At 63.0% G+C, this 26,457-nt stretch overlaps 4 protein-coding genes across 4 annotated transcripts; 2 read left to right on the top strand and 2 right to left on the bottom strand.

The window, feature by feature from the left end:
• TIMM44 (translocase of inner mitochondrial membrane 44) lies at positions 1–13,910 on the top strand. Its single transcript, XM_044254360.1, has 13 exons — positions 1–82; positions 2,168–2,269; positions 4,959–5,129; positions 6,066–6,146; positions 6,877–7,026; positions 7,750–7,889; positions 8,140–8,225; positions 8,953–9,045; positions 9,132–9,256; positions 10,566–10,616; positions 12,283–12,372; positions 12,944–13,054; positions 13,356–13,910. Exons 1-13 carry the CDS (start codon positions 38–40, stop codon positions 13,473–13,475), a joined length of 1,365 nt encoding a protein of 454 aa, XP_044110295.1. The 5' UTR covers positions 1–37; the 3' UTR covers positions 13,476–13,910.
• A 648-nt stretch (positions 13,911–14,558) lies between these two features.
• On the top strand, positions 14,559–16,056 carry CTXN1 (cortexin 1). The gene is made up of 2 exons (XM_044255423.1): positions 14,559–14,675; positions 15,053–16,056. Exon 2 carries the CDS (start codon positions 15,073–15,075, stop codon positions 15,319–15,321), a length of 249 nt encoding a protein of 82 aa, XP_044111358.1. The 5' UTR covers positions 14,559–14,675; positions 15,053–15,072; the 3' UTR covers positions 15,322–16,056.
• A 1,295-nt stretch (positions 16,057–17,351) lies between these two features.
• Positions 17,352–19,819, bottom strand: SNAPC2 (small nuclear RNA activating complex polypeptide 2). The gene is made up of 5 exons (XM_044255422.1): positions 19,629–19,819; positions 18,874–18,993; positions 18,649–18,717; positions 18,066–18,372; positions 17,352–17,975 (listed from the first exon to the last, which is right to left on the bottom strand). Exons 1-5 carry the CDS (start codon positions 19,809–19,811, stop codon positions 17,644–17,646), a joined length of 1,011 nt encoding a protein of 336 aa, XP_044111357.1. The 5' UTR covers positions 19,812–19,819; the 3' UTR covers positions 17,352–17,643.
• A 786-nt stretch (positions 19,820–20,605) lies between these two features.
• On the bottom strand, positions 20,606–24,302 carry TGFBR3L (transforming growth factor beta receptor 3 like). The gene is made up of 9 exons (XM_044254914.1): positions 24,233–24,302; positions 23,977–24,071; positions 23,548–23,701; positions 23,183–23,361; positions 22,791–23,099; positions 22,042–22,168; positions 21,793–21,951; positions 21,515–21,587; positions 20,606–21,138 (listed from the first exon to the last, which is right to left on the bottom strand). The coding sequence occupies exons 1-8, from the start codon at positions 24,300–24,302 to the stop codon at positions 21,520–21,522; spliced, it is 1,161 nt and encodes a 386-aa protein (XP_044110849.1). The 3' UTR covers positions 20,606–21,138; positions 21,515–21,519.
• Positions 24,303–26,457: the final 2,155 nt, after the last annotated feature.

Below are 26,457 nucleotides of genomic sequence, written 5' to 3'. Positions count from 1 at the left end.
GGCCGCGTCGCAAGAAGGTCACACGGGATCCTGCAACATGGCGGCGGCGGCGCTGTGGGGAGGCTGGTGCCGCTGCCCGCGGGTAAGTGGACGTGCGGGGTTAGGGTGGGGATTGGGGGCGGGTCCAGGGAGCTCCAGGCCTGCGACCTCCAGGGCCTTTTTGTCCTCAGGCCTTTGGCCCCCTCCGCCCTCCCTTGGGCTCGGCGAGAACCTTGGGGTTCGGGCATTGGGTCGGCGGAGGCCGGGCCCGGGATCCCGGAGCGAAGCTCGTGGGCAGGAGCAGAGCGTGCCGGGTCGGAGGCCGCCATGGGCGGAGCCGGGCGGGGGGCGAATCCCCCCTCACTCCCTGATCAGACTCCACGTGCATCGGGGAGTGAATGGTGGCCTGGGCGCCCAGTAGAGAAACGGCGAGAAGTCAGAACACCGTGACAGTCGCGGCTCGCGTTTATATGCCAGGTTCTCTACCAAGAGCATTTCCTGCCTCGCTCCTCCTAACCCTCCGTGTGAAAGTGCGGCTGGTAGTTCTCGCCCTGGCTGAGAGCTTGGGTTCACAGGGGCGGTGGGAGTTGAGGTGTGTATAGCGTGCTCAGAAAACAGTAGTGCTTCATGTTGTTGGGACTGGGTGAGGAAACCGCGGCTCAAAAAGGTTAAGCAACCTGCCCACAGTGTCAGCTAGTGGGGTAGCTGACCTGGCCAGCACCCTGGGTCAGGCTGAGGACAGAGCGGGAATGCAGGGAGGAGATGTCTCTTAGGGATCCTAGTGTGGGGAGAAAGAAGCTCTCTGATTCAAGGCTGGGTTTTTGTTTTTTTTTGGGGGGGGGCGCTGCTTGTCTTTTGAGTCAGGGCTGAGAGATTGAATCTCTACGTGTTTGGATTTGGGCACAAAAACTGGTGGGGAACCAACCTCAGGTTTGGGCATACTGTGGGATTTCTTTCCTAAGTTAGACAGACTGTTGCTGAAGTCAGTGGCTCCAGGATCAATAATGTAGGCAGAGAAGAAGAACTTACTTAAACTCTTGGGAGTTGCTCTCTCTCTCTCTCTTAAAGATTTTATTTTATTATCTGGCAGAGAGAGAGAGAGAACAAGCATGGGGAGCAGCAGGCAGAGGGATCGGGAAAAAAGCAGGGAGCCTGATGCGGGGCTTGGTCCTAGGACCCTGGGATCATGACCCGAGCCAAAGACAGATGCTTACCGACAGAGCCACACAGGCGTCTCAGGAGTTACTGTTTTTAAAAAACAATTTTTTTGGTAAGTTTATTTATTTAAGTCATCCCTTTCCCCAGCATGGGGCTCGAACTTAGCACCCCAAGATAAAGAGTCTCAATCTGTTCCAACTGACCCCGCCAGGCATCTCAGGAATTACTCTTGAGCTATAGGACATGGTGACATTTGGGATGTTCCTTAAAGTTCCTGGAGAATGGAGGAGTGACACAGGGAGAGGAAAGGGCCAGAGAGTGGAAATGGAAGCGTGATTCCGCGGGGTTACTAACATCAGCATACCTGGCTTAGCTCTGGGTGCTAGGGTTCAACATTGAACAAGACCTGCACAGGCCCTTCTCTTAAGGGGCTTAAGTTCTTCATTTGGTGGGAGCAGAAATGCCTTTTATATGACATTAAGAGTATCTTTGCTCAGGTGGGTCCCCTCAGTTGTCCCGCTGGCAGCCCAGCCCTGGACCAGGACATGGTAGGTTTGTCCCAGGGTTGTGCCTGGACCAAGAAGTTCTCCGTGTTTTACCTCTGAAAGCCCAGGTCTCTGCTCTTCAGGGCTGGCAGAAAGGGGGTAGGCTGTGAGAGAAGACTGCTTACTGCCAGCGTCAAGGCTCTGGGTGCCCATTTCAGGCTCCGGGATCAAATCAGACTGGCAGGATTCGCCTTCTTCCACTGTAGGTTGGCCTTTCCCAGGACTCCTCTGGTTTCCCCCAGGTTCAGAGGCAGGAAAGTAGACATGGACTCTGGAAGTGCAGATCCAGTGTCGTCTTTTCTGCAAGATTCCACTGGCTTCTCAGAATTTAGCAAGATTGCCGAGCAACTAGCATGCGGCACAGGCATGCGGTAAAAATTGGCGAATCAGTCTTGGGCAATCCCCCTGCTTTTTAGTGTGGCCTACCTGCTTCCCTGTCAGTCTCTTACCTGTATTGGGTCTTTTCTCTCTTCTCGCCCAATTAGAGATGCCTCGGCAGTGGGGTCCAGTTCCTGTCCAGCCACAGCCTGCTGCCGCTACGCCACCGTGCCTCTCAGACGCGCTGGCCCAGGAGAGAGCTGCCCGTGGTGAGTGACTCAGAATGCCGGCAAGCAGAGGGCAGGGGCACGTCTTCTGAAAGATCGGGCCTAGCTGACAGGAGAGAGGGCCTCAAGTGTTGCCCACACTGCCCGGGGCCGCTGATAGGCTGACATTCCACGGCTAAGCCCTTCGGGGTTGCGGAGCCCAGCGTGCCGGTCCTCTAGGGAGGAGCTCCAGCCTGATGGAGGGGATGATGTGTCGGCTCTGATGGCTGGGAAGGCATCCCTGGACTCTGCTGAAACGTACCTCCCTGCGACTCTTCCCTTTTCTCCATGACAGCCCTCCAGGCATTGGAGCAGAGTCACCCACATCGGGAGCTTGGTTTCCTGTTTCTGTTGTTCCTCATGACCACATTTTCTAGAGCTTTTGCCCTTCCCTTCATACCTCTTCAACCATGCTTCTTTCTGTGGGTGCCTCACCGCTACTGGGAGCCCAGAAGCTGACCTACCTCCCCAGACCCACACGGTGGGGGCAGCCCATGCCCTACCCTTCCCTCTGGGTTTCCTCTCAGCACTAGACTCTCTCACATAGACAGTGGTGCAGTCCCAGACAGTCTTGGAACCTGGACTACCCCCCACCACCACCAGAAGGCCTGGCCAGGCTGGCCCTGCGGCTTGATGGGGGCTCGGGAGTCGGTCACCCTGAAAGTGGGAAGGCGGGCCGTGTCCACGGTGGCACACTGGCACACTGCGAAAGTGCCCATTGTCCCTTGGCTCGACTCCCTCGCGTGGCTGTTCAAGCATTCCCTTTTCGGAGCCTACTCTCATGCTTGTGGCGAAGCGGGGATCCGAACCTGGCCTAGTCTGACCTTGAAGCCTGTGTCTCGGGCAGTGGACTGACTCTTGTTCCTGGAGTGGGGCCTTGGCCTTTCTTGTGGCCTCCCTCGGCTCTGGCTTCTGGGTTTGTTGGGTTTTCCTACAAGAGAGACCCCTGAGCTTCAGTTCTTGGTGACAGTGATCCTGTGGGTTGATGAGGGAGGTTTGTGCCAAGCCCTGGGGTGACACGTGAGTCCCAACTTTGGACTTGAGAGTGACCCCCAAAGGAAGCAGTTATCTCGGCCCCAGAAGCCCAGGGAGCAGGGTCCTATGCCAGCTTCTTTGGGATAAGGGGCCACGGAGTCCTTTGAACTCCAGTCCTAGGACAAGGGCCCCTTTGGCTGTTGACCTTCACCTGGGGTGAGCACATTTGAGTCCCTCTGAGGATTCTCACCTGTGCCTCTTTCTTGTCCAGGGTTTCCTCTGTTGGAGAAGGAGCCTGGTAGTTTGTTTTGTTTTAGAATAGACTTTATTCTTTTTTTTTTTTTTGAGATCTTATTTATTTGACAGAGATCACAAGTAGGCAGAGAGGCAGGCAGAGAGAGGGAAGCAGGCTCCCCGCTGAGCAGAGAGCCCGATGTGGGGCTCCATCCCAGGACCCTGGGATCATGACCTGAGCCGAAGGCGGAGGCTTAACCCACAGCCACCCAGGCGCCCCAGAATAGACTTTATTCTTTTGTGCACTTTTAGATGTACAGAAAAGCTGAGCACGAAGTACAGAGTTCCCATCAGCTCCCCCTCCCCCTCTCCTCCCACCTGGGCACAGTGTCCCTGTGAGGTATCTCTGCATAAGGCGCGTTTTGCGTTAGTGTCATGCGGTAGCTACGGCTGGTGAGCCAGTAGCGATCTGTAATCATCTTACCCGACGTCCGCGGTTTACCTCAGGGTTCGCTCTGCACATTCCTGGGCTGAGGACAGACGTCCGCTGCGTGTCCACCGTCATCATGTCCCAGAGAGTAGTCTTGGTGCCCAGAAACTCCTGTGGGCTCTGCCTGTTCATCTCCCCCGCCAACCCCCCACCAACGGGCCCCTGACAACCACTGATCCTTTTACTGTGTGCGTGGTTTCATCTTTTCCAGAAGGTCCTAGAGCGGGATCGTACTGTTTGGAGTCTCTTCAGATCAGCTTCTCTTACTTGGCGGTATGCAGCCAAGGTTTCCCTGGGTCTTTTTTATTTTTTTTATTTTTTTATTTTTTTAAAGATTTTATTTATTTATTTGACAGGCAGAATCACAAGTAGGCGGAGAGGCAGGCAGTGGGAGGAGGAAGCAGGCTCCCTGCTGAGCAGAGAGCCCGACACGGGGCTCGATCCCAGGACCCTGGGATCATGACCGAAGGCAGAGGCTTTAACCCACTGAGCCACCCAGGCGCCCCTCCCTGGGTCTTTTTTAAATTGAGATGTCATTGAGATATGACGTTGTGGCAAGCCACTGCATCTTTTCATGGCTTGCTAATGCATTTCTTTTTATTATTGGATAATATTTTATTGTCCGGACATTTCACAACTTACCACCTGATGCTTTTTTATTTTTTTATATATATGTTTTCTAAAGATTTTATTTATTTATGAGAGAGGGAGAGACAGATTGTGAATGGGGGTGGGGACAGAGGGAGAGGGAGAGGCAGACTTCCCACTGAGCAGGGAGCCCAACTTGGGGTTCCATCCCAGGACACAGGAATCATAACCTGAGTCGAAGACAGATGTTTAATTGACTGAGCCCCCCCCCCCAGGCACCCAACCCGATGCTTTTTTGATTTGACTTTTGTCACTCAGGAAAGAGGTAGCTGTTCATTGTGAAACCGTATCGGTGCAGAGGAGAAAGTACAAACCCTTTGGTTTTTTTTTCACATTTTTTTCTAGTCCAGATCTTATTCTTCTGGAAACAGGAAAGGCTTTCTCTCTGGCTTGTTGGATAATATCAAACAAGAATTAGCCAAAAACAAGGAAATGAAAGAAAGTATAAAGAAGTTCCGAGATGAGGCCCGCAAGTTGGAAGAGTCCGACGCGCTCCAGGAAGCCAGGAGGAAATACGTGAGTCCCTCTGCTGCGCGTGTCCCCCGCTGGGACACTCACTTCCCGTGCGGTGCCCGTGTGGCAGGGGCAGGCGAGGTCCCTGTGCTGGCACTGGGGGGCAAGGGGACAGGAGTCCGCCGCCAGCCCTCTGTGTCCGTGGTGAGACGGAGCGCGGCCTGTGCACACCGGCAGCGGCATCCTCTCCTGGGAGCTCGTGAGAAATGCCGGGTCTCGGAGCCCCGCCGCTGCAGGATCCCAGTGTGCATCCGCCGGGCACCCCTGGTGACCGCGGGAGCAGTAGGCTTGAGACGCGCTCTCCTGAGAGGCGCTCGTGGCTCTCTGAGTGAAGTGGGTAGAAAGCGGGTCACAGCACTGCGGGTGTCGTCATTGGTGAGCAGCTGCGAGACGCCTGCCACGGCGAGCCACGGCGAGCGGCTGCACCGCCTCTGCCACACAAGGCCTGGGCGGTGGGGCAGCCCCCCACCCCGTCTCAGCAGGGGGCACCCGCTCTGGGTCTCTGGGCTGTTTGCCCTCCCGAGCCATGCGCAAGGTCTGCTCCATCTGTGGCGGATCACCCTTCCTCTCCATTAAGGAAGGGAAGGGGGCTGAGGGGTGGTTTGGGAGCAGGGCAGGTGGCACCGTGGCTGTGGGGGATCCGGCAGGGGCTGGCAGCTGCAGGGGTGCCGAGTGAGGCAGGACCAGGTCAGTTAGTGTCAGATACGGGGGAGGGGTGGGGGAGGGGACGGCTCTCCCTTGCACCTAGCGAGAGAGTGGCCCCGAGGGCTGGGCCTAGAGGGTCTCCACGGGTCAGCCTTCCGGCCCGCTGCAGAGGCTGTGGGGCAGTGAGAGGCCCCCGGGGCGGGGGAAGGAGCCTCTGAGAAAACACTTCTCTGGACCCTCGCCTGTAAGAGAACTGTGGCGTCATAACCAAAAGAAACAACGTCCCTACCGTAGAGAACCATCGAATCGGAGACCATGCGGACGAGCGAGGTGATAAAGAAGAAGCTGGGGGAGATCTCGGGCACAGTGAAGGAGGTAATGGTCTCGGGGCCCCCGCGCTCCGTTGGCCTCGCTCCGGGGCCATCTGCTGGGCACCTCTGGGAGGCGCGCGGGGCGGGAAGCAGCAGGCAGAGCCGGCGCCCGGGACTCGGCAGGGCGGGACTTGGCCCAGGCGATGAGTGGCCGTGGGCGGCGAGCAGGGAAGAGCGTGCCTGGTCGGGCGGCTTCCGGAGTTCGGCTGCAGGGCGCCCCCGGGAAGGAGGGTGAAGTCAGACTAGCCCACGTGCCCTGCAGTTTACCACTTGGGTGAGAAGCTTGCTTGCCGCTGGCAAAGACAGAAGGCGAGAGGAGGATTTTTTTCTTCCTGCCGAAAACCTGGGAAGCGCTGCCTGGCCCGCAGGCCGGGGTGGAGACGGGAGGGAGACGCTGCGGCCATCCTTTTCGGGGCTTGTTTTGCTTTTCTCTGTTCTGGGCAGGAGAGAGGGTCAGGCCAGTGCCGTGCTGGATGCAGGCTCCTCCCCTCTGTTCCCCAGGCTGCCACTCCTGCCCGTTCTGGGGATAGCCCAGCAGACCTGGTGTCTAGCCCGGAGCCCAAGGGCCCAGTACCCTGGACATTGTACACAGGGTACCTGAGTCTCGGGGCCCCGTGGGCCAGATGCTCACCTGTTCCTGCCCTTCGGAGGGCTAGACCGGCCGTAGCTCTGGGGGAGCTCGTGCGGGCCCCAAGGGGCGCTGTGCTGACGTCCCCGTCCCTCTGTCTCAGTAGAGTCTTGACGAAGTCAGTAAAAGCGACCTTGGCCGAAAAATCAAGGAGAGCGTGGAAGAAGCAGCCAAGACTGCCAAGCAGTCCGCCGAGTCAGTGTCCAAGGGCGGGGAGAAGCTGGGGAAGACGGCCGCCTTCAGAGCCCTCTCCCAGGTGGGTCAGGCCTTACGGCCGGGGGTGCCCTTGCCTCCCTTGGTCTGCTCTGAACCCAGGAGCCAGAGCTCCCAACTCGGAGCGCCGCCCTGGAAGGGGGAGCCCCCGCCCAAGGCACCGGGTCTGTGCTCCACTCGAGGCCGGGCAGCCTTGGGCGAGCGAGATCCTCTGAGCTCCTGACGGTCTTTGCTTATGGCCCTAAACCGGGGACCTGTTGCACTCCGGGTGACTGGAAGTCCTGAATTCGTTCCCCATCACCTGTCGAATCTTCCCTTGGCTGGGTCCTCTCTGGCCACGGGGGTCCCAAGATAGAAAGCCCATGTTTCTGCTCTCAAGGGGCCTGGGGGACCCGGCAGGGATGAGCAGTTCCTGAGCGACAAGTGAGGGAGGACTATATAGGGAAGAGGCCACAGGTGGGGGGGGCAGGCTCTCCAGAGGGGGGCACGCATAGCCCCCTGCACGCAGCCAGAGCCCCTGTCTGGGGGTTTGAAACGGAGGCCAAAGAAAAGCAGGTTCCATCTAGAACAGTCCTGCTGTCCATGCAGGGAAGTCAAGCAGGTTACTCTGGGCCACATGACCTCAAAATTGCGGGAGGCCAAGGCCCTGGGTTGCCATCAGGCCCTACACTGGGCTTCCCAGTGCACATGCACAGGCCCGCCGTGGTGGTCTGCAGTGTCGGGAAGGTCCTGGGTGCCCTCCGCGCGGTGGGCTGCTTTCCTCCAGGGGGTGGAGTCCGTGAAGAAGGAGCTGGACCAGAGTGTGCTGGGGCAGACTGGGCCCTATCGGAGGCCAGAGCGGCTCAGGAAGAGGAAGGAGTTTGCGGGCGAGAAGTTCAAGGAAGAGAAGGTGTTCGAGCCCAACGAGTAGGTAGCAGACCTGTCAGCGCCCCGGCCCCCCCACCCCCGTGCCGTCCTTTCCCCAGCTCCCAGCTGCTTTTCTGCTCTGAGTTCCTGCTCCCTCGGGCCTCTGGGGAGAGGGTGGGGCGGTGGGAAGGGGAGGGAGGAGGCAGGAGGCTGAGAGCCAAGGGGCTGTCCGGCTCCTCCCCTCCTGGCCGGGTGGGAGGGAGGGCTCGGGCGCTCCCCAGTCACCGTCACCGCGGTCGGTCTTCCCTAGAGAGGCCCTGGGAGTCGTGCTGCACAAGGACTCCAGGTGGTACCAGCAGTGGAAAGATTTCAGGGACAACAACGTGGTCTTTAATCGTGAGTGTTCACATCTCCAAGGCTCAGCTGACAGCGTGGCCGTAACAGCAGACACTTCCTGAGTGCCCCCCTGGGCTGGGCACAAGCCAGACCCCCCCACTTTACAGAGGAGGAGACCAGGGTCCGAGGGGACCAGCCGCTCCCACGGGCTCGCCCAGCCAGTGAGCAGCAGAGCCCTGGCCGAGCACAGGCCAGCAGTGGCCAGCCCTGCTCACGCGGGCAGCCTGGGACATCTTGGGCCGGTGGGCCAGGGACCCTTCCGTGGGGGCCAAGTCACCCGCCGCTGTCATTGCCAGAGCTGTTGTCAGCAGCTGGGCGGCCGGGCACACCCGCCTCGCTTGGGCCACGGCTGTGGATTCCACCATGAGATACTCCCCGGTAGGGAGAGCGCTGGTGGGGCACAGCCGGCCAGCTCGCGGGCCCGGCTTGCTCTGCTCTCGTCTGGGGTGGGGGGCCTCCCAGGGGCTGCACACCCTCGTCCCTTGTCCTGGGAGGCTTGCTAGAGGCCTGTTTCCTGTGGAGGGAGAGCGCCAGGCAGCGGGGCGGCCCCTCACTGTTCACATAGCCCCCTCGGCCCACTGCTGGGGACACAGGCTCGGAGAGGGCCCCCCATTTACCTTTTCTGCTCAGAGAGTGGATCTCACAGGGGCCCCAAAGAGCCCTCGGGAGTCGTGGAATAGAGGCATCATTTTGGAAGGGCCCCTGACCCTGGCCCACGCCCCCACAGGGTTCTTCGAGATGAAGATGAAGTATGATGAAAGCGACAACGCACTTATCCGGGCGTCCCGTGCGCTGACGGACAAGGTCACGGACTTGCTGGGTGAGTGGCTTGCCCGTCCTTGCCACTGGGGCCGGCCTCGGGAGGGCCGTGGGCCCTCGACCCACTCCTGGCTCGGCTGCCTCCAGGGGGCCTGTTCTCCAAGACCGAGATGTCGGAGGTGCTCACGGAGATCCTGCGAGTTGACCCTGCCTTCGACAAGGAGCGGTTCCTGCAGCAGTGTGAGAACGACATCATCCCCAACGTCCTGGAGGTGGGTCGCCCCTCAGTGGGCCCGCCCTGTCCTGCCTTACTTTGGTCACCCAGGGCTACGCACGGCACACGGGCTGCGGCCTGATGGGGCACTGTGCCAGGGGCAGATGGCCGTCCTGGCTTCAGAGGTCTGAGCTCCCCCACGCCTGGCCGTTGTTTGTCACGCGCCTCTGAGAAGGCACCCGGGGCCGCCCGTGGGCCCTGCTGGTCCCCACGATGGCAGCTGCTCTCTGCCTTGCCTTGCCTGTGGGGTGCGTCTGCTCCTGGGACTGAGTTCCCCATCACGATGTCCGGGAGCAACTCCTACCTCCCTTGCAAGCTGGCCTGGAGCCTCCTGCCCGGCTCCGTCGTGCTCGCTGCTGGAGGCGGTTCCCTCGAAGCTGCCTCGAGCGGCCGCCTGGGGCCTTTCAGGAGTTGGGGACACTGTGGCACGGGGGCCAAGCCACAAGGAGGTCCCTGAGGGGGCTTCCCTCCGAGGTGTCCTCTCTGTGGGAATCCTGGTCCCATCTTCTAGCCCCTCTTTCTGGCTCAGAAGCGAGGAGAGAGCAGTTTGCTCAGGGTCCTGCCACAATGCACCCTCCCCAAGGCCCGTGCCCGAGGTTGGTGGCCTTTTCCCTGCCATGTCTGTTCCTTTAGCCCCCACGATGTGGCCGGACCTGGGGAAGGTCCTGATGAGACCACAGAAGGGCCCTGCACTTCCTGATGGGTTCCTATCCCCGCCTCCTTCCTCCTCCATCTCAGTGACCTTCCCAGGGTCCCCTCCCCCTCCGATTTCCCAGGTCCCTCAGGCCACTCTGGGCTGGGCTGGGAGGCTGTAGAAATGGAGCAGTCCCCAGAAGCAGCGGTCTGAACACAGACGAAAGGTTTCTTCCACGGGGGAGGCTGTCTCAGCCCCCAGCCTGCCTGTGTTTACCCTCGGGTCCTGGGCTCCGGGTCCTGGGCTCCTTCATCACCTTCTGTGGGTGTGGCCCTGCCTGTGCTTCCTGCCTGTGTGGACCCAGCCGGGCAAAGCTCCGTCCCCAGTGGAGCGAGAAGGCAGCTGCTGGCCTCCTTGGCTTAGTTTCCCGGCCGGGGTGAGCCCACCACGATGCCACCTTCCTCGCCTCTCGTATGAGGCCTTTGGGACCACCCTGGGCTTCCGGGGGGTCAACACACAAGGCCCTTGGTCCCTGGGGCCTGACCGGGCACCTGCTGCCACAGCCCAACCTGAGGGCCCCTTCTCCCCAGCTAGAGTCTGTAGGGAGGGCCCCCCACCTGGATCGTCCCTTCTGAGACTCAAGCTCATTTTTTTTGTCGTTTTCCCCTTTTAGGCCATGATTTCTGGAGAGCTCGACATTCTCAAAGATTGGTGCTATGAAGCTGTGAGTACTTCTTTCTTTTTATTTTTTCTAGTTAGGCCTAAAAAGAATCACAGCCTGGAGATCCGCTTGGGCAGGACGGTCAGAGAAGGGCACGACAGGGTCCGGTGTCCTGATTGTGGGGGACCCCGGGGGCCGGGGCTGGGCGGAGAGGGGCTGTGAATAGCCCTGGGTGTGTGTGACCTTCCTGTCCCTGGGCCAGAGTCCATCATCACGCGCATGTCACAGGCGTCATGAGGAAACAGCACGAACACAGATGCAGCATTTGCAGGACGCGATGCTCTGATGGGACTCATTCGCTGTTCTCACTTCAAGTTCCCGAAACACAGATCAAAACAGACGGTGATAGATTTCCCGCACGGGGAGGAGCTGCGTGTCCTGACAGGGCCTGACGGGGCTGCCTGGAGCCGGGGCTCCGGGTCCCGGGGCTGCACGGCGCCGGGCTGTGGACGGCGGGCCAGCCCTCCTCGGGAGCACACTCTGTCTGCCCGGGGCCTGGCAGCCTCTGCGTCCCCGCAGGGCTCTGGCCGGCCACCTCGGCTCACCCTGCTCACTCCCTGACCTGTGTCTTCATGGGGCTTTTTTTTTTCCCCGAGCTTATTTGTATTAAGCAATCCAGAGCCTTTTTTGGCTGATTCTATTCTGCTTCCAGCTCACAAACAACTTGGAGAACGCAGAGGAGAAGATGTCGGGTTTTTTTTTTTTAAAGTACTCCTCTGCATGGTGACTAATCCAGCAGACATTTCTGAGAGTGGGGGTGGCGGGTTTTTTTTTTTTTTTTTTTTTTTTAAATACTTTGGGACCATTAGGATGTGGTTGATTATCTTTGCCAGAGAGCTGCTGGTGCCCCTGGAAATGCACTTGAAATTGCAGGTGCTCTTAGAGAGGGTGTTTTTTAAATGTCGTTTTTTTTAAAGAATCACACCAGAAATGGGAGTGGCAGCATTTTGGTTTTTTTCTTGGTAGATCAGTTATTTCCATAAAAAGTAGGTGTGATTGGAATGTCTTCCATCATAGTTGCTGAGTCCAGAGAAGGTTCCAGAGGAAAGCTGCAAGGCTGCCCATGTCCCGGGCCTAGGCGCAGGCTTGGGGAGAGGGCTGTTGGGGGGGCGCTGCTTCCCCTGGGGAAGAACGAGCTGCCTGCGGCCAGCAGCTTCTCAGAGGAGCTGGTCAGCGAGGAGCAGGCCTCCTGGGCAGCCCATGTCAGAGTAGCCGCGGATTAGGGCAAATCCTAGAAAACGCGTTTGATTCCAGGCCAAGACTCAGGACTGTGAATATGGGCAAGTCCAGGATCAGCCAGAGAGGCCTCACCGGACGCCTGGGCCTGTGGTTTCAGATCCTGTAGCAGGAAAATTACCAACCCTTCGGGGCTACCACTTGTAGTTCATGGTCTTGATGCAGTGCTGCCTTTGCTGCGAGGGAGGGGGCCGTGCTTCGGGCCAGCAAGCGGGTGGCAGCAGCCGGCTGCTCGGAGCCGGGCTCCTGGCATCTGCCACTCCTGGCATGGCAAACCCAGGCGCCGGGAGCCGTTGCTGGACAGTGCCGGGGCTGAAAGCACGGAGCTTGGCTGGTGAGCCAGGGAGAGTCTCCCAGGCCTGTGCACCCGGCCCCGTGGGGCGCCGGCCCCGGGGCGTGCTGGGGGCTACAGGTGTGCGGCTTCTCATTGCAGACCTACAGCCAGCTGGCCCACCCCATCCAGCAGGCCAGAGCGCTGGGCCTGCAGTTCCACTCCCGCATCCTGGACATCGACAACGTCGATGTGAGTGTGTCTCCCTGGGGGTGTGCTCGTCACAGGGGCGCCCTGTCCCTGGAGGAGCCGTGACACGGGCAGGTGCTTGGGTTAAGGGACCTCCAGGGTCCCTTTCAGTGGGAGCCTGTGGTGGGAGAATGCTTGGGCAGGTGGCAGACACACTGGATGCCTCTGCCCTGACCTCGGGGCCCCGGAAGGCAGTGTGTGTCCCTGCAGCTTTACTGGGAAGGGTGGGCGCTTTGTCAGGACCGCTCAGGTCCCGACTGTCCCTATGGGGAGCTGAAGACACGCCAGCGCGTGCTTCCCTCTCCCCTGCCTGTGTGCAGAACTGGCCCCTCTGGGAGGCCTTGATGTGTGTGCCCGGCCCACGTCTGGGGAGGCCGCATGGGTTCTTAGCAGTTGGGACTTGGGCTCACACTGGGAAGGACCTTGGAATCCCCCACCCAGAAACGGGCGACCCCTCAGAAGGGGCCTGGGCAACAAGGGGCACAAAGGGAGTGCTGGGGCCGCCCCCTGCAAAAGGGAGGAGCAGGGAAGGGGTGTGGCCACTCTCTGAGCCCCCGCCCCCCTCCCCCAACAGCTGGCCATGGGCAAGATGATGGAGCAGGGGCCTGTGCTGATCATCACCTTCCAGGCCCAGCTGGTGATGGTGATCAAGAACCCCAAAGGCGAGGTGGTCGAGGGCGACCCGGTGAGTGAGGGAGGAACTGGAGCGGGACGGGTGGGTGGCCGCGCTCAGCTCCCCGCGCTCTGGAGCCAGGAGCTTTTATGACTGCAGAAGCAGCAGGGCTGGGCCTCCAGAAGTCGAGGCCCCTAGCTGGGCCTGGTGGAGGTCAGAGCGTGACGGAGCTGTCTGGTTGTGCCACATCCTGAGTTGCAGCCTCTGGAGCCCAGAGCCAGGCTTACCGCCCGCTGCCCCACTCCCTGGTCCCTTCCAGTGTCCCCTCTCAACAGTCCCTCATCCCCAGCCCTCACCTTCCCCCCCTCGACAGGACAAGGTGCTGCGCATGCTGTACGTGTGGGCGCTCTGCCGAGACCAGGACGAACTCAACCCCTACGCAGCCTGGCGGCTTCTGGACATCTCCGCCTCCAGTACAGAGCAGGTCCTCTGAGCGTGGTGGCCATGACTGGGGGCTTCTGGGCTGGATCAGCACACAGTGGACACCCGAGGACTGGTGTCTGCCTACAGCAGTTAGACCTTTGGGGACAGGACTGTTGGTTCTCTACTAGGGTGACTGGAAGCAGCTGGATGGGGAAGGGCTGGCAGCCGCAGAGGCTTCTCTCCACACTGCGGGCCCGCGCTGCTCCTCTGCCCTGTGGGGCTGCTGGGCGAGGTCACTGCGGTGCACAGGCCAGATGGTGCCAAGGGGCCCCTGCCCAGGGATCCTCTGGAGGCAGGACGGCAGGGCCCAGGCCCCTGCCACTCAGAGTGGCCCACTGGCCACTTCAGCCAGGCCATTTTGGCTTTGTTTTTTAACAGTGCCCTTATTACCCTGTATATATGCCTGATATTTGGACAGAATAAAAGACCAAAGTGCAGGAGAGCAGCTTGGGTCGTCTGATGTGTCTGTCACTTGGGAGGAGCGGGGCGGGGGGAGCTGGGACTGATGATGGGGTGGTGGGAGCTGGCCAGGAGGCCTCAAGGAGGTGGGCAAGGTCACTGAAGGAACTGCGGCCCTGGAGGAGCAGCCTTGCCTGGTCAGGACCCTGCTTCCCCTGTGGTGGGGGGGCCGTGACACAAGAGCTAGGGAGCTTTTCAGTAGTCCGGCTGGGGTCTCGGGGGGTTGGGGTCCCCAGAGCTGGAGAAGCTGGAGTGCCGACAGGAGTGATTTTTGGAGGCACTGGGATCCGCCCCCGCAGGACGTCTGGTCCAGGGGTCCATCGCATAGAATCGCGGGGAAGGTGCGGAAGTCGGGCTGGGCTGCCTGGATGCTTCTGGGGTGGGGTGGGCGGGGTCCTGGGTGCTGAGGCTCCCCGCGGCCGGGGTCTCCCAGGCGCCTCGGGGTGGGAGCTCTGTTCTCGCGGAGTCCGGGGCGGGGTCGCGAGCCCGCGCACCGCTCCCTGCGCAGCCTCCGCCCCCCCGCGGCGGCCCCGCCCCCCGTCGCCATGGGAACAGCCGCGGCGGCCCGGCTAGCGCGCGGCTCGCCTGCCTCGGTCTCCGGCGCTCCTGGGGCGGGTGGGGTGGGCTGAGCCCGGGGCGCCGCCGCCGCCACCGCCGCTGCCGCCGAGGAGAGGCCGAGAGCGGAGCCGGCTGGGTCCCGGAAGAGAGCGCAGCCACTGGGCGCACGGTCCCCGTCCCGGTCGAGGCCAGGGTGAGGGGCGCCGCGGGGCGGGGGTGGTGGGGGAGGGGTCCCCGGGACGCCGAGAACAAAGGGAGAGGGGCGGGGGACAGGGCTTCGCCCCGCTGCGCCGCCGGGCTGCGCGTTCGCACCTGTTGTGCGCGGGCCAGCCGGGTCCGGGCTCCCTCTCCCCACTCTCAGCGCCCCCACCTGCGCGCACGGCCGGAGTTGGGTCCCCGCGTGCCTGTGGCGGCTTGCCCGGGAGCCGGGCTTGGGCGTAGCCGGGGGGACAGAGGCGCGGGCAGGGGCTGGGTCCGGGCAAGGTCAGGGGGCGGTGGCGGGAGGGGCGGCGCAGGGGGAGGGAAGGCGCATCCTCATCCCAGCACCCCCGGCCGGCGCCTCTTCCGCAGGGCGCGCGGCGATGTGAGCCATGAGCGCGACGTGGACGCTGTCCCCCGAGCCGCTGCCGCCGTCGACGGGGCCCCCGGTGGGCGCGGGCCTGGACGCGGAGCAGCGCACGGTGTTCGCCTTCGTGCTCTGCCTGCTCGTGGTCCTGGTGCTGCTGATGGTGCGCTGCGTGCGCATCCTGCTCGACCCCTACAGCCGCATGCCCGCCTCGTCCTGGACCGACCACAAGGAGGCGCTCGAGCGTGGGCAGTTCGACTACGCGCTGGTCTGAGCCGCGCGGGGCCGCTCCCCAAGGGCGGACCCGACCGGGGCGCAGCCTGGCAGGGGATCGCGCTCAGGACCCCGCCCCATCGCCTAGCCCGAGGTGGGAGGGCGTTAGAGGTCCAGCTCCTCCCCCTCAGACCCCTCCCATCTTTCCTCCCGGCCCCGCCGGAGCCCCACTTCGTGCCTTTATCCCGCCCCGTCCTCGCTCCATATCTCGACAGCTCGGCTGGCCCCCGACTGGGAAGAGGCCCCCCATCCCCACCCCAAGGCGTATAGGTGGTTCTGCTATTGTCCTGTCGCCGAGCATGAGTGTCACGTCCATTCCTGGATGCGGGGGACCCGCGTGTCCCCCCTCTCTCCCCTGTGGTCTGGCCACCCTCACTCCTCCGCCCCCAAACCCCCCTTAGTGTTGAGACGCTTCTGCGGGGCAGGCTGTCCTGCGCCCGCGTCGTGGAGGCTGCCATACCCACGTGCCCCGCGCGGCCTGTCCCGGAGTTCGGGATCCGAGAGCACCGATGGCTGCTGTGAGTCCAGGACGCGCGGCACCTTCGGTGGGAGGAGTGCGGACAGGTTCTCCCCAGCACAGGTCAGCCCCCATCCCTGGCCCTCCTGTCGCTTCCCGCGCTTCCCTCTGAGCCCTCCTCGCATCCCCCGGTGGCCTTCCCCAGCCCTTCTGCCCGCTCCCTGCCTCCGAGCGGATGGTGTCAATAAAAGCTATCACTGAGCGCTTACTACCCGCCAAGCCGCGCGTGCCCTGTTCCCTCTGCAGGACCCGCAGTGAGCCCTCTTAGCATCGCTGCCCCACAGGCGGGGGACCAAAGTCAGGCAGCCGGAGGGACTAGCCTGCATGGTGCTGAGTGGCAGGATTCCAGCCTGGCTGGAATGTGAAGCCGGGTCTGACTCGCACATGCTCTTCGTGGCTGCCCCACGCTGCCAAAACAGCCAGGCGGCATTTTGGGGGGACTGGCCTGTGAACTAGCTCTGTTCAGCAACGTGCATCGCTGAGATCCACCCCCCCTTTCTTTCCCTTGACTTGGGAAGAACTGGGGGGGGCTCCGTGGAAATGGGGGGCCAGGGAGGCCCGCTGAGCCAAGAAGTGGCAGGCTCTCCTGGCACGGACCACAGCTGCACCCCAAACCTCTCTCAGCCTGGTTCCTCCTGCTCACCCAACACGTGCGCTTTGGAAGCCGGGGGCCGGGCAGCAACCGAGTGGGCTGGCTGGGCTCCACACCCGCCGGGAGACGTTGTCTGTGCCCCAGGGAGCCGTGCGCAGCGTGCGGGGAGAAGCAAGCGCTTCTATAAAAGGCAGCCTGTGTGACTGCACGGGCTCTGCGAACGCGATTCACCGGCTCCCAGAGGACTAGTTGGGCTGCGGGGGGCGGTGCTGTGCTGTGGGAGGACACCCGGCTCCCGGCCGTGCGCTCTGCAGCCTCTCCCTGAATCTACACCCTCAGGCAAGCTGGGGAAGGGGGACCCCTTCCAGGGAGACACCACCGCACTCCTGGGCATTTGGGACCTTTGGCAGCGGCGCAACATTTCCTCCCCCAGCCCGGCTCCTCCCTCCCTGTCCCCAAGGCCCCTCCACCCCCAGCTCCGCCTCCCTCCCTTCCTCCTTCCACCTCCTCCCTTTGCTAAGGCCACCTGGGGGGGCTGCTCCCCTCCCTCCGACCTCCTGCCACAAGAGGCCGCCACGCCTAACCCTTGACCTCTACCTGGGGCCTGGCTCCCCCTCCTGGCTTCTCTTCACGGGCGTGAGGTGAGGCCACCTGCACTGAGAACCCGTCAGGCTCAGAACTCATCCTCCACACAATCAGCAATCACCGAGGGTCCCCTTCACGGCCAGACCAAGGTCACTCCCAGGGGCACAGAACCAGACCTGGCAGTGGCGGCCTCTACTGACGACTGGGCCTTCCTTCCGGCCTGCCCCCCCCAGTTCAGCCTTGGGACCTAAGGCTCCCTCAGTCCTGTCTGACTTCTCCCTCTGGCACTTCAGGGCCTCCACTCCCATCATTCACTCACAGGAAAAAGGGAGCAAGACAGATTGACAAGACCTTTACTCACAGGATGTAGGATGCAGATGTTGGACGGGACAGGAGCTCCCCCCCTCCTGCTTCCCCCACCTCAGTTCTGTGGCCAAACCCCTGTACAACCGTGCCTCTGTTTAGGAGACCCCTGCCGTGTTGGTCACCTTAGAGGCCAACCCCTGCTGCCCACCGTTCAGGGACCTTCCACCGTGACAGGGTCCTCCTGATAACCTGGGGCCAGCCCAGGCAGCACTGAGGGCCGGGGGGCTCACAGATGTCTGCTGTGTCCTCCGTCCGCTGGGCCTTCACCTAGCAGGGCCGGCTGCCCGGCCCAGAAGTTCCAGGGGCACCAAGAACGGGTTCAGGGGGCAGACCCCGGCTGCTTGCCAAACAGACCTTGGCTCCCTGGGCCTGGCGTTCTCGGGGGCCTGCAGCTCCGCCTGGCTGGCCTCCTCGTGCCCCTGGACACCTGTCCCGGCATCCTCAGCTCCGGGCGCCAGGCCCTCGAACGCTGGGTCGGGCTGGGGGGCTGTCAGGTGCGCGTACGTATCCGACAGGTGTTTAACCAGGGCCTCGCAGGGCAGGCGGAGCAGCTCTTGCGGAAGTGCCAGGAGCAGGTCCAGGACCACTGCTGCCTCTGGTGATGGACACGGAGGGCTGGGGTGAGGGCAGGGCAGGTGTGCTACCTGGGGCTCCCTCCCTCACAGTCCCTGTCCGTTAGTCTCACCAGCTGCAGAAAGCTCAGGGCCATTACACCTGCGGGAAACAGACGACAGATACTTGTAGATCTTCTCGAAGTCCACGGAGAAGTCTGCTTCTTCTGCCGCTGCCGCCGCCGCGGGGTCAGACAGGGATGCAGCTGCGGCCTCCGTGGCGGGTCCATTCGTCTTAGGGGCGGGGCCAGGAGTGTCAGGGCTGGGGTCCTCCCGCCCACCAGGGGCGCTGAGCAGCAGTAGCTTTCCCCGCGCCTGTGTGGACTTGGGGGGCTTGGAGTGCAGGAGGCTGACGGGCTCCGTGGCGGCGATGGTGAGTACCTGGCAGGAAGGGAGATCAGGGAGGGGAAAAGGGGGGAGGTCCTCCAACAGGCCTCTCTCCTGCCCTGCACCCGGTGGAGCCGTCCACCACCACCTGCTCACCAAATCCCCCCTGTTGGACGTAACATGGAGGGGCTGTCGCAAGCGGGGTCACTGAGGCTCAGTGTGTTCAGTGACTGGCCAGCGTCACAGGGCGGGCAAGAGGAAAGGCCCAGCAGCCCAGTCCCCCTTAGCCTTGCGCGCACCACCCTCACCCGGCCTGCGGGATTTATGTACCTGTGAGAAAGCCACAGTCAGGGTCTCCTCCAGCGGGCCTGTTATCTTCTCTGCCAGATCCATCCATACCTGGAGGGGGCGACAAAAAGGCCCACGGTGGGCCTGGGGACCCACCCTCGGGGGGTCTCCAAGCCCTGCCCCTCCTGGGGATCCCCTGAGGTTATTCCCCTCAATACCCACATCATGCCACAGGGGCCGGCCTCAGGGGGCCTTGTCTTGCCTCACCTCGATGGGGGCCGGGGTCTGTGTTTCCCCGCGTCTCCGTCCCTGCGGGCCACCGGGCTGCACCATCTGGATGGCCTCCCGGACCACGCGGCCCTTGAGCTGCCGCAGGAAGTCCCGGATCTGGAGAAGAGAGGAGGCGGCCGAATGGGCCTTCTGGGCGCCCAGGGCTGGAGAGAGAGGCCAAAGCCTACCGCCTGCTGCGTGCGGGACCGGCACTGCTCCCCAGCCTCCCGCTACCCCGGTGTGACCGGTCTCGGTGACTCTGCCCCGGGGTTCGGGGCCAGGCCCCAGGTGTGACCAGCCACCCTGCACAGGTGTAAGGCCCAGGACAGCTCCGGTCCCTCCCCGCAGCCACGGCCCACCCTTTGCTAAGTACTACCTCGCTTCACCCACTCGGGCCCGTTTCCTGGCTCTCACTTCAGCCTCACTGCCCCGGGGTCCCGCGGCTCTTTCCGCCCTGACCCGGCCTCCACCCACTCGGTCTAATTCGAAGTTCGACCCTCAGCCTCTCGCACCCGCGGCCTCCACCTCGCCCCGCCCCTCAGCCTCGTGCATGCCCCGCCCACGCCCAGCCGCTCCTCCAAGCTCGCCCCGCCCCTCAGCCAGGGCCTCACGTACGCCCCCCCACACACCCCGCCTCCTTTCCAAGTCCCCTCGCCCCCATCCTCGCGCTCGCCCCGCCCCTCCGCCGCACGTATGCCCCGCCCACGTCCTAGCCCAGTCTCCAGCCCGGCTCCCTGCCCGGGACCGCTCACCTCCGCCTCGCTTCGGCCCGGCAGCTCCCGGGCCAGCTCGGCGGCATCCGGCTCCGGCTGGCCCTGCCGCGCCTGCAGCAGTCGTAGCAGCTGTCGCTTCTCGCGGGCGCTCCAGGCCGCGGGGCCGGTCACCTCGCCCAGGTAGCGCGCCGGGGCCGCCCGCCGCCGCTGTGGAGGCTTCATGCCGGCGAGGGCGGTGTCGCCGCTGCGGCCCGTTTCCCTGGTAGGCGGAGCTACGGAGGCCGCTGGGGTCAGAAAGCGCGGCGCGGAGGCGGAAACAGATGGGGGCGTGGCTCCGCGTTGGTGGCCCTGGAGAGCGGCGTAGATGGGAGATGGAGAGACTGGCCCGCGAACTGAGGTGGGGGCACATGAGACACGCCCCCGTCCGCATTTTATTTCATCCGTGAACTGGAGCCGAAACCATAGATCTCCTGCCGTCCCTCCATTACGGGACTAAGTCTTGTAAAACTCCTACTGTGTGCTTTGCTTCTCCAAAAGGGGTGTACCCTGGCAGGAGGGCAGCTGTTCAGTGGTCGCCAAGAACCTGGGTTGTGAAGTTGGCCTGCCCGGAGGACCTAGAGCAAATGGTTTGGCCGAACCGAGCCTCAATTTCTCATTGAGCCTCAATTTCCTCATTGTAAAATGGAGCTAGCAGTCCTGCTCCGGAGAAGGGAGGAACTGGGACGGCAGACATTCTAAGAGCTCTAAACTGGACGAGTGGAGACTGAAGCAGAGGCCAGCGGTCGAGGCCTTAGCGAGGGCAGGGTCCAGGGTGGGGGTGGACAGCGGAGAAAGCCTGGCTTTGGAGGAGGCGGCAGGTGGGCAGGTGCAGGGGTTGAGAAAGGAGGCGGACCTTTTTTTTTTTTTTAATTTGACAGAGAGAGAGATCACAAGTAGGCAGAAAGGCACACAGAGAGAGAAGGGGAGGCAGGCTCCCCACTGAGCAGAGTGCCCGACCTGGGGCTCGATCCCAGGACCCTGAGACCAGGGCCTGAGCGGAGGGCAGAGGCTTAACCTACTGAGTCACCCAGGCGCCCCGAAGGTGGACCTTATTAAAACTTAAGCAGATGGGATTGGGTGTCCCTTTCTGTTTGGGAAAAACTCCCTTGGGTCTCCCCTGGCCCCCATCTGCACACATATATATGAGTGTGTGGGCTAAGTCCCCAAGGCCTCTGCTTCCTGCCCCCTATAAACGGGCCAAGTGCACACGCAGACTTCAGAACTCAGTAGGTCAGACCGGGTGTTTATTTTGAGCCCAAGTGCGAAGGTGAGAGGAGGAGCGGTCAGGGGCAGGAGGGTTCAGGAGGCAGAGACAGTGGTCCCGCTGGGTCTGAAGTCGACCGGGGCCGGTCCAGTCCTGGCGGGCCTGGTTCAAGGCCGTGGCTGTTGTGTCTCCGGACCGTGCTGGGGGTGTGCCATCCCTGGAGAGGGGCTACCCAGACTGAGCGAAGCAGAGGGACACCATGCAGGCCGCCCCCTTCCCAGCGGATCATTGGCCGCCTCCATCAGTCTGTGTGCAGGAGTGAGGGTGAGCGGTAGGTCTGAGTCGCGAATTCTCCTTGCCTAGTACCTGTCCAGGTCTGAGGACCCCTCTTGTGACACAGAGCCTGAAGCTGGGTGCAGGTGACCCCGTGCCAGAGTCTGAACTCCACCAAATTTTGTGACCTTTGACAAGTTACTTCAGAGAGTGCCTCATGTTTCTCATTTCTAATATGGGGATTATAATAATATCTACCTGAAAGTAGTTATGAGGATTACATTAATTAATCGGCATGAAACCTTGAGAACACTTCCTGACACAGGAAAAGCCTATGAAGTCATTATCATTACCTCCCTCTTCCAGCTGTCCTCCCGACCCCCTGTTACAAACCCCCCCGCCCGTTTACCTGCCTTACTGGGGCCTCCTGGGCTGGGTACCGCTGGGCGAGTCTCTCGGGGCGGGACCGGGGTTCGGGGGTGCTGGAAAGGAGAGGCAGGCTGCGGAGCAGTCGGGGTTGCTGCGCATTGAGCCGGGGCAAGGGCGCCCCCTGGCGGCTGCTGTGGGCATAGCGCAGGCAGGTCTGGGGATGGTCGTGCCCCACCGGCTGGGTGGCGGCGACCCGGGGTTCCGACCCGCGGGAATAGGCTGGGGGCGTGCGAAGTCCCGGCGGGCCGAGGTTGGTACCTGAATGCGCACAGACGAGGCCGAGCCCGGCGGCCAGCGCAGCGCCCAGCACGAAGGCAGCCAACACCAGCGCCACCACGGGCGCGGGCTCTAGGGCCGCGGAGGCCGGGGCGGGAGGCTCAGGACGCACGGCTTTGCTGGGGACGCCCTTGGGTGGCCCTGTGGGACGTACATCACAGGGACTGGGCCCCGGCCCCAGGTTCCTCCTCACCCCCCTTCCCGGGACCCTGCGGAGAACTGCGCGCTCACCGGGGGGTGGCCGCGGCACTGTGACCACGATGGGCTGCGTCAGCGTGTGCAGGTGGGGACCGTCGGCACCCAGACTCTCGCCACTGCCGCTGCCGGCGCCCGTGCACGCCTCATCCTGAGGCAGACACTGTGGGGAGGAGGAGGCGAGAGATGGGGACGTCAGGCCCCAGGATTCAGGGACCTGTCCCCGGCGCTCCCGAGAGATCTAGGTGTCCAACTCTCTATTGCAACCGGGAGTCGCACCAGTAAACTGGAAATCCGACCCCATGAGAGGTCCCCGAGCCCAGCCCCTAAGATATACAAGCATCCAGCCGCCTAGCCTGTAAGGACTCCAAATCTCAGGCCCTCAAGGTCACACGATCCAGTTCTTTGAGAACATTAGACACCCAGAAGTTTGGCCGTTCGGCCGCCTCTGCATCTGTAGAGCCAGCCAGCCCTGGAGGGAGCTCAGAGTTCCGCCCAAGGTGTCCCAGAGCAAGCCCAGTGTTCATTCCCTGTCCCCTGGGGAGCCCCTAGGGAGAGCGCCACAGCCCTCCCCCTCCCCACCCACCCACACTCCCCGCACGGGCCCCGAAGCCCAGCCACCAGCCTGAGAGAGACCCAGTGACTCTCCCCAGCTCCAAGGGTCTCCAGGCTCCAAAGCGTATGACTCCTAGATCCCCAAGCTCCAAGGGACTCGTCCTTCAGAAGCCAGAGGGCCTGTGCCCAGCCCCCGACTGGCCCAGGCGGCCATTTCCCGCCCCGCGCACCAGCGATGGCGGCGGCAGCGTCAGAGGGGCAGGTGTCCGGCGGGCTCCCCGGAGGCGGCGGCAGCGGCTCAGCTGGCAGTGCAAAAACTGCACCGAGTTGTTGAAGACCGGGCGCAGGCGGAAGCTGAAGCGCAGGGGACCGGCAGCACCCGGGCGCGCCGGCGGTGGCGGGAGGACGACGGAGGAGTCGGCGGGGCAGCCCCCGCGCAGCAGTGCCAGGGCGGGCCCCGGGGCCGGGCGCGAGGACGGCGTCATCGAGCAGCGGTGCAGGACCACGCCCCAGCGCGGAGAGGGACGGGCCAGGGCAGCCTAGGGTGCGGGGGCGAGATAAGCACCAGCCCCGGCCGCCCCCATCCGGCCTGACCCGGCCCCGGCGCGCCCCGCGTCCACACCTGCACGAACACGCGGCTGTCGGCCGGGACCTCGAGTGGCCCCGCGCGGCGCGGGAAGGCGTCCTCCGCGTCCGACAGCTCCAGACTGAAAAGGGGTTGGCGCAGCCAGGGCCCAGGCGCCGCGGGGAATGGGGGCGCTGGCGGGAAGAAAGGGTGACACAACAGAGGTGGCGCAGCCCCTCAGCCCCTCCAGGCCAGTGCAGCGACCTCCCCGCCTCCTTTGGGAAATGGGTGCTGTCGCAGTAAGGATTCACCCGCGCTAGGCTCCGCGCCGGGTTCACTGCTGGCAGAATAGGTGTGGTGTGTCCCCCTGAACGTCCCGGGACCCTCACAGCGCAGAAGAAGCTGGGAGTAAAGCTACGCACCTCTGGGGAGGAGCCCCCACTTCTCAGACCTGGACTTCTCCACCCAGGGCAGACCAGGGGATCCCTGGCTGGGCCAGTCCAGTCGCAGGGTGCCTGATGGGGGCGATGCGGTCAGGCTGGGGGAGGGCAGCTCCCCAAGGGCCCCAGGGCTGCTCTGTGGGGGAAGCAGGGCCAGCTCCGGGCAGAGGGTGCCATCCCCCACTTTCCTTTCCAAGCGTACTGTGACCAGCGGGGAAGGGAAGAAGGAAGGTGCTGTCTCTCTTCCCCTCTGGCACAGCAGGAGCCCATCCAGGCCCCCAAGGTCTCCGGTTTCCTCACTCCCTGACTGAGGGCAGCTGCAGCACCAGGCAGGGACACACATGCACCCACACCCTCTCTGCCAGAGGGACGCTTGTCAAATTATGTTCTCATTTAGGACGGGCCCCACACACAGTTCCTAAAAGCACTGGCACACTGCTCTCCGCGCTCATGGGCCTCATAGCTGCTGGGGCCTCTGAGGAAGGTGGGGGGTCCAGGAGAGGAACCTGGAAAGGAGAGACAGAGGCAGGGCCCACCTCCCCTGCCCCCGTGTCCCCCCACCCCCTCTAGACCCCCCTACCCCCAGCAGGGCAGGTGAGCAGTGGAACTGAGAAAGGGCAACATGGGGGCGGCAGCGTGACAGGCCGTGTCCCCAGCCTCTACGTACCAAGCGGCCCGCTGGGCGAGGTGGCGACCCCAGGGAGCAGGGCCAGCAGCAGGAGCGTGGCACCCGGCATGCTGGACCGGCGCTGGTGTGCACTCCCGCCTCGGAGGCAGCCTCCCAGCAGCACCGAGGCCCCGCAGGTGGGCAGGCAGCCGTGGCCTTGGCTGAGCGGCCACCCAGGAAGGCAGGGCGCGGGGGCGGCAGGCTGAGGGGTGCACATCAGAGCCGGGCGCCCAAGGTCTGCCAGGGATTAAGGGCTCCTCTCTGACCAACCTGTGGGGCTGTTGGGGTGTCGGGGGGGGGAGGTCCCCCACACTGCTTGCTTGATACCAGGCCACTCAGTACAAACACCACCCTACCGGCCCTGCTGGGCTTCAGTCTCCCCTCCGTGCGGAGGCCCCATCCCCCGGAAGGGCACGGCTCCCCCCGTCCCCCCCGTCCCCCCCCCCCAAGGTCAGAGCTCACAGCCCCTTCCCACCTCTTGCTGCCTGGGCCTACGGAGCTGAAGACAAACCACAGACTCAGGGGAAGAAGAGGGACGGTTTATTCTCAAGCGGCTAAGGGTTTACAAACAAGGGCGTTTCAGTTTTTTAAAAAGGGTGTGTGGGGGGGGGAATACTGGCGACCGGAGAAGGAGGGGTCGAGGGCCGGCAGCCCGGGCCAGGCCACCCCAGGCCCCTGCCTGCCCGCTCCCCACTCTGCCTGGTCAAGAAGGATGGCTGGTGACTGGCGACGGACGGAGGACAGGAAAGAGGCAGAGGGAAGAAGAGGTTCCCCCAGAACCCCCACTCCGCGCGGAAGGGGGGCAGGGACAGGCAGACACACTCACAAAACAGAAAATAGTTAAATAAAAATAAATCAAGGTGGCTGGCCCAGGTCCTCCGCTGGCCCTGGGCCCAGCCACGGAACCTTCCAGCTACCCCCAAAGGCCTCCCCCGCTCCTTGGCTGGGCCAGGTGAGGGAGGGTGGGAGACCAGACCTGTGGGCCCCCCACCTTGCCCCCATCCCCTCACAAAGGGGACGGGGCAAGAGAAGGCGGCCGTCCCCCTCCGGGGCAGGGGGCAGAGAGCAGAGAACTCTGTACTTTTGAACATGCGGCGTTTCGGGAGTTAAGGAGCGGGAGTGAGAGTGGACAGGACGGACGGGATACAGTGACGCCTCGGCCCAGACTGCGCCCATGGCCGGCCAAGCTCCTCACCTTTGCTGTTGGTTGGTTTTGTGGTTCTGTGGGTTTCTGTTTGTGTTTTTTGTTTTGTTTTGCTGTCCACTTGATTTGCATGCATCACCAACAAAAAGGAAACACACCCCCTTCCCACTGGGGCTGCTGCGGAGGGCGCAGGGCGCACTGGCCAGCTCTGGGGGAGTCGAGGGGTGCTCGGGGGCACTCCAAGGGCATCACTGCCTGCACATGCCCAGCCCTCAGCCAGCCCCACCTCTGTCCTGTCTCACGTCCTCGAACCCCCACACCCGCCCCCTGCACCCTCTCTCCCTGCCTCCCCGGGGCCCCAGGGCCCCTGGGCCTCCACTCCTGCCACTGAGCCCCTCTACCACGTCCCTGCCGCAGCAGCGTCTGCTGCCCTCACCGGGCCCTGTGCCCGCCTTCCCTGAAGGCCACCCTGTGTGGCCGCGGCCCCTTGGGCTCCCTCCACGCCCCCTGAGGTCCTCAACTCACCCCACCCCAGCTGTGGCCAGTCTCTAGCCGCAAGGGCTGGCCCCGAGGGAGGAGGAGCCCCCCAGAGCCCACCTTTGGGGCTCGCCCCCCCAACCCCTGCCCCAGACGCCTATACCCACAGGCGGTTGGGGGGCTCCACCACAAGCAGCTAAACATGACTTTGGTAAAAGTTTCTGAAGGTACCGACAAACCCCATGAGAACAAGCTCTTTGCCCCCCCCACCCCAAACACCCCACCAAGTACAATAAAATACAATAAACTCCAAAAAGGACCCCCTGAGATCAAAGAGAGAGAGAGAGAGAAAGAGAGAGAAAGAGACCAGCCCAGGCCCAGCCGCAGTCGTAAGGCCCAGCCTGCCTTCCTGGGGCAAGGACACCAGCTGACCGATGCGCCACTGCCGGAGACCTAAGTGGACCCAGGAGTCCCGCTGGGGGGCGTGGGCAGAGCCCAGGTTTGGGCAGGAGAGAGGCAGAGGCAGGGAGGGAGATGGGGAAAGCCAGAAAGGTAGAGGGAGGAGGAGGCAGGGAGCATGTCTGCGGAAGGAGGCGGCGGCGGA

The sequence above is a fragment of the Neovison vison genome, chromosome 6 (genome assembly GCF_020171115.1).
Source record: "Neovison vison isolate M4711 chromosome 6, ASM_NN_V1, whole genome shotgun sequence".
In the NCBI taxonomy this organism is placed as follows: Eukaryota; Metazoa; Chordata; class Mammalia; order Carnivora; family Mustelidae; genus Neogale; species Neogale vison.
This window is presented reverse-complemented; position numbering and strand designations above follow the sequence as displayed.

Excerpts from the sequence above, each read along its gene's own strand:
- TIMM44 (XM_044254360.1), top strand. The coding sequence starts at position 38 with ATGGCGGCGGCGGCGCTGTGGGGAGGCTGGTGCCGCTGCCCGCGG. Across the intron at positions 6,147-6,876 it reads TCTCGGGCACAGTGAAGGAG|AGTCTTGACGAAGTCAGTAA; the intron begins GTAATGGTCTCG and ends CTGTCTCAGTAG. Across the intron at positions 7,027-7,749 it reads CCTTCAGAGCCCTCTCCCAG|GGGGTGGAGTCCGTGAAGAA; the intron begins GTGGGTCAGGCC and ends GCTTTCCTCCAG.
- CTXN1 (XM_044255423.1), top strand. The coding sequence starts at position 15,073 with ATGAGCGCGACGTGGACGCTGTCCCCCGAGCCGCTGCCGCCGTCGACG.
- SNAPC2 (XM_044255422.1), bottom strand. The coding sequence starts at position 19,811 with ATGAAGCCTCCACAGCGGCGGCGGGCGGCCCCGGCGCGCTACCTGGGC. Across the intron at positions 18,373-18,648 it reads TGACTGTGGCTTTCTCACAG|GTACTCACCATCGCCGCCAC; the intron begins GTACATAAATCC and ends CCTTCCTGCCAG. Across the intron at positions 17,976-18,065 it reads CCCTGAGCTTTCTGCAGCTG|AGGCAGCAGTGGTCCTGGAC; the intron begins GTGAGACTAACG and ends GTCCATCACCAG.
- TGFBR3L (XM_044254914.1), bottom strand. The coding sequence starts at position 24,302 with ATGCCGGGTGCCACGCTCCTGCTGCTGGCCCTGCTCCCTGGGGTCGCC. Across the intron at positions 24,072-24,232 it reads CTCGCCCAGCGGGCCGCTTG|GTTCCTCTCCTGGACCCCCC; the intron begins GTACGTAGAGGC and ends TCTCCTTTCCAG. Across the intron at positions 21,588-21,792 it reads CCTCGTCTGTGCGCATTCAG|CACCCCCGAACCCCGGTCCC; the intron begins GTACCAACCTCG and ends TCTCCTTTCCAG.